Source organism: Prosopis cineraria, unplaced genomic scaffold, assembly GCF_029017545.1.
Source record: "Prosopis cineraria cultivar Desert tree isolate PC_DT_omini unplaced genomic scaffold, ASM2901754v1 PC8, whole genome shotgun sequence".
In the NCBI taxonomy this organism is placed as follows: domain Eukaryota; kingdom Viridiplantae; phylum Streptophyta; class Magnoliopsida; order Fabales; family Fabaceae; genus Prosopis; species Prosopis cineraria.
In genome coordinates this window covers 17,595,807-17,604,079 of record NW_026555339.1, presented here as the reverse complement: position 1 = coordinate 17,604,079, position 8,273 = coordinate 17,595,807, and the positions used below count along the sequence as shown (strand labels likewise).

The following is an 8,273-nucleotide window of genomic DNA, read 5'->3' as shown; positions in this document are numbered from 1 at the left end:
CGAAAGACTAAAAATGCCTTACATTTTTTAATATTCAACTTCTATAAAAATGCTTTACATTCTTTAACAGAGGGAGTAATTTATTACAAATAAGGATAATGATCTATTGTTAGATTTTTAATAATTTAAAGTCTATAATTATCATTAATATTCTTACAGAATCCCTAATTGTCATCTCCCCAACATTTTCTAACATTAGAATGGTGCTGGAAATAAGTCATTCTTGTTGAGCAGAAAGGGAAGGATTTAGACCAAGTAAGTACACATGTTAATTTTTGAAATGTAGTGTAGATCATCCAAATTTATATATGGTTTAACTTTAAAATTTTAATTTTTTAGAATAAAATACTCTGACTTTCTTTCTATTTTATCTTAATGATAGATACTCCTCTATTTTTAAAACTTATATGAATCTCCCCTAATATAAATAATTACAAAACACAAGATTTTTCTTATTTTTAAAATTTCATTTCCATCCAACCAAATGTTAAGTTACATATGTTAGATCAAGTACCCCTTCTTTAAATATAAATATTATCTAAAAATAATTCAAATTATCAAAAGAAAATTAATGCATGTATATTGTTACTTTTTTTATTTATATTTTAAACTTTTTAGCTATACAAATGTATTTATTTAATAATATTTTCTAAAATTTAAATACATAAATTGGTCAAAATAATATTTCAAAGACAAAGTTAAAAAATTTAATTAAATACCAACAAGCACATAGCTTAACTGGTAAGAGATTATACTAGCTTAATCAGTGTTTTTGACTTCAAGTCTTAAGTATACAGCTATGTTAAATACTTGTTGGGAGAACTTTATGGCCCATGTGGTCCTACCCAACTTGGCCAATGAATAATGGATAATTATACAAAAAACTTAATTAAATAAGGATTTAATGTAATAAATTAATGTATGTAATTTATATTTATTTTTAAAATTTTATTGGATAAGATATCAGTTTAACACTTTATTGATTTAACTAGATGAATTAATCTAAAGTTTTATACTATGATTTCTAATCAATCTCAGGACTATCTTCTAAGCAACTTCTCATAGTTAATTTGTTTGACAATTTAGAGAATTTTCTTTTTGTAGTTTCCAAGCAAATCCAAGGCAACATATAATGAGAAAAGTAACAGACTCTTGATTGTTATTATTTTTCTATATCTAAAAGACTCTTGATAATTTTGAGCTTGTTTGGCAACCTATTCAGCGAACAGTTTTTTGTTCTTCAAAAAAAAAAAAATCTATTTAGTAACATGTTTTTAAAAGTATTTTGGAGAGCAAAAAAATAAAATATTGTTCTGCAGAATGAAAAAAATGAAAACATCTTTTATGTGTTCTAGGATTACTGTGCTGGAGAATAAGGGAAAATGAAAAAAAAACTTATTTTCATTAATTTTTTTTCAAAATATGTTCTATAAAATATCAGTTTTTAAAATAATAAAATAAAAACATTCTCAAACAAATACTTTCATTCTTACAATACTTCCTAGTCTTCCCTCTCTTTCTCTCATGCACACAAAATTAATTTTTTTTTACTATATACGTTGTTTTGTTTAAATTTATCCATTAATGTGTGTGTGTGTATTTACTCCTGTTGTATTTGCTTCTTCTCAATAAAAAGTAAATCGGCAAAACTATTGATCTAGAAGGGAGGATTTTAAATTCATTTTTTATATAATATTTTTTTAATTTTTAAAAATAATGTAACCCAATCTTTGTTGTCGTCCAAAGTTAATCCTGAATGTTTGTTGACAAAAATAATAAAAAATGACTAATTTAATAATTACATGATATAAATAAATATCTAAAAAGTAGAAAAAAAGTTAAGAAAACACAATAAAGTAATGAAAAGCATCATGTGACGAACGCGTAAGACTAGAGAGAAGACTTGGAATTCCGGTATTATTTATTCTTTCATCTTAACTCAATGCACACAAGAGTTCCATTGGGCTCACTCTCTCCATTTTGCTTTCTCATATTTTCTCCATTTTTCTTTCTCTGAAATTTGTAGCAGGCTGCTCGATTTTATCTTATATCACTTCAAAATCCGACAAATCTTTCTATATTACTTCATCCTTCAGGTTTCTACTCACTTCCTTGCTCCGTTTTAGATTTCTTCTGTGAACTGAATGGTTTGGATCTGTGAGATTTCGCTTTTCTTTGAACATCCAGCGTCAAAGAGAAAGAATATATATACAGATTCTGCTTCCATTTAATTGATTTTTTCTTCCTTCTATGTTTCTTTTCTCTCTTTTATGCCTGGATGCCGATGGATGTAATTGTAATTTGCATGGTTGAGCTTTCAAATTGTTGTTATGGCACTTGAAGCTCATGGAGTTGACTACCCTTCAAGCTCTTCTGGCTCAGCCAAGACATGGAAGTATCATGTGTTCTTGGGTTTTCGAGGAGCAGACACTCGTAAAAGCTTTACAGATCACTTGTATTGCACTTTACAACGCAAGGGAATGATAGCTTTCAGGGATGATGAAGAACTTGAGAGGGGACAAGTTATTAAACCAAGTCTATTCCAAGCAATTGAAGAATCTCTTTCTGCAATTGTTGTTCTCTCTCCAAACTATGCTTCTTCCTCCTGGTGCTTGGAAGAGCTCTCAAAGATTCTTCATTTTAAAAAAGAGTTGGGTCTTCATGTATTTCCAATCTTTTACGGTGTCGATCCGTCTGATATTCGACTTCAAAGAGGAAGTTTTGCAAAAGCATTTAAAAAGCATGAAGAAAAACTTCCACAAGATAAGATGAGGGTACAAAATTGGAGGGATGCTTTGAAAGAAGTTGCTGACTTATCTGGCTGGCATTCTATCAATTGGTAATTTTTTGAACTTTCAATAATTATCATGAACATTTTTTAAATAATATTAAGGGTGTGGTTGTGAAGGATATTTCCTTTCATGTTTAATTTGTGTACTGCATAATATTTGTGTGATTATAAAAAAAATGAATATTAAGGGTGTGGATATTAATTACTTTAAACTATTTAAAAATTGTTGTCAGCTGTTATAATGTGATTATATATATATATATATATATATATAAGGACAACATATTTTTTATTCCTAGAGTTTTGGTCTTTCGTTAAGATCCTAAATTTTTTTCATTAATTAAGAAATATGTCCTTAAAGGTAATCATACTTAACTTTGGTCATTGTCTCGGAGATATATCATATATCACTTATTTAACAACGATGCTTGATGACAATAGAGATTTTGACCAAAATTGACTATAATTTTATACATAGATTTCTTAATAATAACAAAAACTACAGTTCCTTGACCTATATTGACCAGAACTCTAGATATTAAAAAAACAAAAACAAAAACAAAAACAAAACAAAACAAAACCGGTTTCCCTTGTATAAAATTCAAATATAAAATCTATGAAAAGTCAGATTGTTTATGAACCATGATTAAATTGACTCGCCTCAAACTCCTTGCAAATCCCTATTCATAATCTACTTTGTAAAAAAAAAAAAAAATCTATGGCGAGGCTATTTAGCAACATTCACCAAAAACAATTAGGAACCCAAGTTTGAGTGTAGCTTTTACAATTGATAGGTCCTATCATAAAACAAATGAGAGGAAAAATAATTTTAAGTTTTGAAATAAGGCTGACAATAATATAATTTATTCTTTTCTATTACAAACCCAGCTATATAATATTGCATTACAATAATTTTAAAAAATATGATAAATGTATGTTAAGGTTAACTTATGGTACGTGGTTGAACTAAAAATGTTACTTGTGCGACCATGTTTTCATTATATCAAATTAACTATTTTGTTTTATATAAATTAAAATTCAATTGACTTAATGTTAAAGACTTACTTTATATTCCTTTGCAGGCATGAAACAAAACTCATTGAAGATATTATTGAAAAATTGTCGTCAAAAATATACAATGAACTTCCATTTGACTCTGAGAGATTAGTTGGAATTGAATCAAAACTTGCATGCTTAAATTCAATTATAGAAAATGGATTGGATGAAGTTCGATTTATAGGAATATGGGGCACTGGTGGTTTAGGTAAAACTACTCTTGCAAGAGCTTTCTATGAGAGAACGTATAAAGACTTTGAAATTCATTGCTTTTTGTGTAATGTTAGAGAGGTATATGAAAAAGGTGGTTTGATTGCCTTGGAGAAAAAGCTTCTTTCTTCTTTGTATAAAAAGGATGTGGATGACCATCATGAAGGAAGGATGTTGATAAAAAACATGTTAAGCAATAGGAAAATTCTTCTTATCCTTGATGATGTGAGTGATATAAGCCAACTTGAGAATTTGGCGGGAAATCAAGGATGGTTTGGGAAGGGGAGCTTAATAATAATAACAACAAGAGACAAGCATTTGTTATTATCACATGGTGTATCTACTTGGTATAACATCAAATTCTTGAGTGATGATGAATCCCTTGAACTTTTCCATCAAATTGCTTTTAAAGGAAGTAAGCCAAGTGAAGATTTTTTGGAGCTTTCTAAAACTGTGATTCACTATGCAAGCGGCCTTCCTTTGGCGCTCAAAGTGTTGGGTTCATTTCTTTGCGGAAGAAATACATTAGAATGGAGAGATGCAATAGCTAAATTTAAGAAAGTTCCTCCGAATGACATCTTGAAGATACTTAAAGTTAGTTTTGATGGATTGGAAGATGATGAGATCAAAACTATATTTTTAGATATTGCTTGCTTTTTTAAGGGGATGAACAAAGATTATGTCATGCAAATCTTACAAAAATTAGATTTACATCCAATAATTGGAATAAAAGTTCTGGTTGATAAATCTTTGATAATTATTGATCATCTTCACAATACTTTATGGGTTCATGACATGCTTGGGGAAATGGCTAAGAACATTGTTGTTCAACAATCATCCCATGATGTTGGCAAACGTAATAGGATATGTTCATTGGAGGATGCTAATCATGTTCTAGAAAGCAATACGGTAATACTTATTTTCTGGGCCCTATTAGCATATAATATAATGCTCATAATTTTTTATGACTATGCACTTTTTATTTAGTAAATTGTTCCATGCGACGTCACTAACTTGATTTTTTTTCCTTTTTTTTTATTTAGGGGACAGAAGCAATTCGAGGCATCGTGTTAAGATTAGACAAACCATGTGTCTCCAATTGGGATCCTAAAGCCTTCATAAAGATGAGTAATCTCAGATTACTTATCATAAAAAGTGGTTGGCAACGGCATGCTGATCCGGCTGGTTATTTGAATCTTCCTCGTGGGCTTAAATTCTTTCCAAGTACATTAAAAGTGTTAGAATGGAAGCGATGCTGTTTAGGTACTTTCCCAGGTCAAGTTCTTAAACAACCACAGGTAATTAATTATGGCCTTTCTATTAAAGATAGTATATGTAATTTTGAAACAACTGATACTTGTTTAAGAATTTTTTTTATTTGTATCTTTTTTTTCAGGTTTTAGGAAAGCTTAAGCACCTTGATTTAAGCCATTCAAAATATCTAATCAAAACACCAAATTTTGATGAAATCCCTGATCTTGAAATAGTCATTCTTGAAGGTTGTGTAAACCTTGTTGAAGTCCATTCATCTCTTGGATGCCATAAGAATCTTGCCACACTCAATTTGAGGGGTTGTAAGAGTATTGAAACTCTACCAAGAAAGTTAGAGATGAAATGCCTAAAGACTCTTGTACTCTCAGGCTGTTCAAAAATCAAACGACTTCCTGAATTTGGGAAAAGCATGGAGTGTCTATCCCAACTTGATGTGGAGGAGACTGGTATCACAAAACTACCTCAATCACTTGTCAATTTGACTACTCTTGCTGTTTTAAATCTTATGGATTGCAAAAGTCTGGTATACCTTCCCAATGTGATTCAATATATGAAGTCTATTAGAATTCTCAATTTTTCTGGTTGCTCAAAACTTTCAAGTCTTCTAGAGGTTTCGACTGAAAATGTGACTTTAGAAGCGCTTGATGCTAGTGGAACTGCTATCAAGGAAGTGCCTTCCTCAATTTGTCAGTTGACAAATTTGAAATCACTATCTTTTAGTGGATGCACTGGACAAGAACAATCATCCTCACAAAATTTCTTTTCCAATTTTAGTTGGTTCCCTAGGATTACAAGGCCTTCAATATCCACTGGGTTATTGCTGCCCGCTTCTTTACCAAGTTTATCATCATTAACAAACTTAGATTTAAGTTATTGCAATCTCTGTGATGAGTCCCTTCCTAATGATTTTAATGCATTGTCATCGTTGGAGGTGCTTGATCTACGTGGAAACAATTTTGTTAACCTACCTAGTGGCTTTATCTCTAATCTTTTAAGTCTCTGGGGCGTTTTCTTAAGTCATTGTCCAAGGCTTCAGTCATTGCCACGACTTCCACCAAATATATGTAAGACAGATGCGGCTGATTGTCCTTTAGTGACACCTAAACTTGGTCTACAACAGCTGTGGGAATTGCTTGAACAATTTGAAGATAAGGTTGGTTTGATTTTCTCATTAGGATGTTTCTTACACATTATAGTCATTATACTTCTCTAAAATATATACAAAAATATAGCTTCAAAATAGCACGAATGTAAAAGAGCGTTACATTTTGGATATTCTTAAAAGTTTTATTATGTGGTTGTTTCTTGAATATTATAATCGTCACACTTCTTTAACATGTTAAAAATATTTGTTCCAGGATGGCTTCATGTCAAAATGGTGGTTCTTTTTACAGATTCCAGGAAGTGAAGTGCCATCATGGTTTTATAATCAAAATTACTTCCATGACAAGACTTCTCGTTTTAAATCAAATGTGTCATTGATAGCGGATATAGATGATCAATGCCTTTCAAGTAAATGGTGTGGAATAGCTGTATGCTTAGTTGTAGAAAGACGTCATTATCCACCTCTTAAAAATTGTTATATTGAAGTATTGGTTTGGGAATGTGAATTTCCTTGGCGGTGTGGGAAGCTTATTTTGAGTTTCGGCATAACAGCCAACTCATTTTATTATTCATTCCATGCTTTGATAAGGGAAAACATCAATTTTCTTTTAATGTTGGAGATCGGCTAAAAATAAGGAAGTATGGGTGGGCGTGTGTGTGTCAAAAAGATGTTGAAGCATTACGAAGAACAATGGGTGACAGGATGCAGCGGCAGCAGTGATTCAGATGACTGCCACACTCTTAATGATGATGATGTGGACATCCAAACACCTCTTGCTAAACGCCAAAAATTCGAATAAATGGTTTCAGGTACACACGTCAGCATTATCTTTTTTTTTTTTTCTCTTTTCTTTATGGATATCTAATGCTGTTTTTGTTACATATATAATATCAGTAACATTGACATTATTTGCATACGATACGACTAATGGCAGTCGTTGGTTAAAAAATTATTGTATTATTAATCTTTACAGTGTCAAACAATTTTGATTTCATCTTTATAATATAAAATTTAAATAATTTTTAATTCAATCTTTATTATTATATTTTATCAATATATTGCTACATATTTGAAAATATTTAGCTATACATATAAAACTCAATACTTATAAAACTTCATCAACATGGACCTATTTTAAAAAATATGTAAATGATGAATGTACAAATATTAATGTTAAGAAAACTAAATCGGTTATTGAATCGACAGAGGTATTCATTCACGGTTCAATGGTCAAATCATGATTTGAACCATAAGTCAACTAGTTATGAATAAATTGATCTATTTTAAATTTTAAACAATATATGTTTATAATAAAAAGAAATAATTATATATTATAATAAAAATGAATTTTTAAATTTCAAACAAGATCATAAAAAGATAAAAAAGGAAATATACATTAATATTCCATCATTTAAATCCAATATACATATACTTATTTCATAATTTACAATTTATAACTTTAAAATATCTGCATATTTACATATTCTATACATATTTCTTGCATATTTGTTCTTTTTCTTCATTTATCAATGTTTATTATGTATAATATGCATAAATTTTAGTTTATAAATATGAACTAAAAAATTTTAAAAAAAAATATCAGGACCATTCAACTAGATTTTTCACTAATTTTGATCTATTCAAAACCGGTTCTATCAATTCTTGATTGGTTTTCATTTTAGCCAATTCTCTGTTGCAACTAGATTGGACTTAAGATTGATTTCTAGTTCAACTGGTTGAACCTGTCGGTCTCGTCTGATCTTAACAATACTAACAAATATAAACTTTTAAACTCATTCATTTGATTTATTTTATATGCAAGCTACAAGAAAAGTTTTA

At 29.8% G+C, this 8,273-nt stretch overlaps 1 protein-coding gene across 1 annotated transcript; it reads left to right on the top strand.

Annotated features, from left to right (window-relative positions):
- The first annotated feature begins 1,979 nt into the window (after positions 1-1,979).
- On the top strand, positions 1,980-7,062 carry LOC129317409 (TMV resistance protein N-like). The gene is made up of 5 exons (XM_054961738.1): positions 1,980-2,839; positions 3,874-4,966; positions 5,101-5,355; positions 5,454-6,482; positions 6,688-7,062. The coding sequence occupies exons 1-5, from the start codon at positions 2,331-2,333 to the stop codon at positions 7,060-7,062; spliced, it is 3,261 nt and encodes a 1,086-aa protein (XP_054817713.1). The 5' UTR covers positions 1,980-2,330.
- Positions 7,063-8,273: the final 1,211 nt, after the last annotated feature.

Coding starts and splice junctions, on each gene's coding strand:
- LOC129317409 (XM_054961738.1), top strand. CDS start 2,331: ATGGCACTTGAAGCTCATGGAGTTGACTACCCTTCAAGCTCTTCTGGC. Junction 5,356..5,453: donor AAGTTCTTAAACAACCACAG/GTAATTAATTAT, acceptor CTTTTTTTTCAG/GTTTTAGGAAAGCTTAAGCA. Junction 6,483..6,687: donor TTGAACAATTTGAAGATAAG/GTTGGTTTGATT, acceptor TATTTGTTCCAG/GATGGCTTCATGTCAAAATG.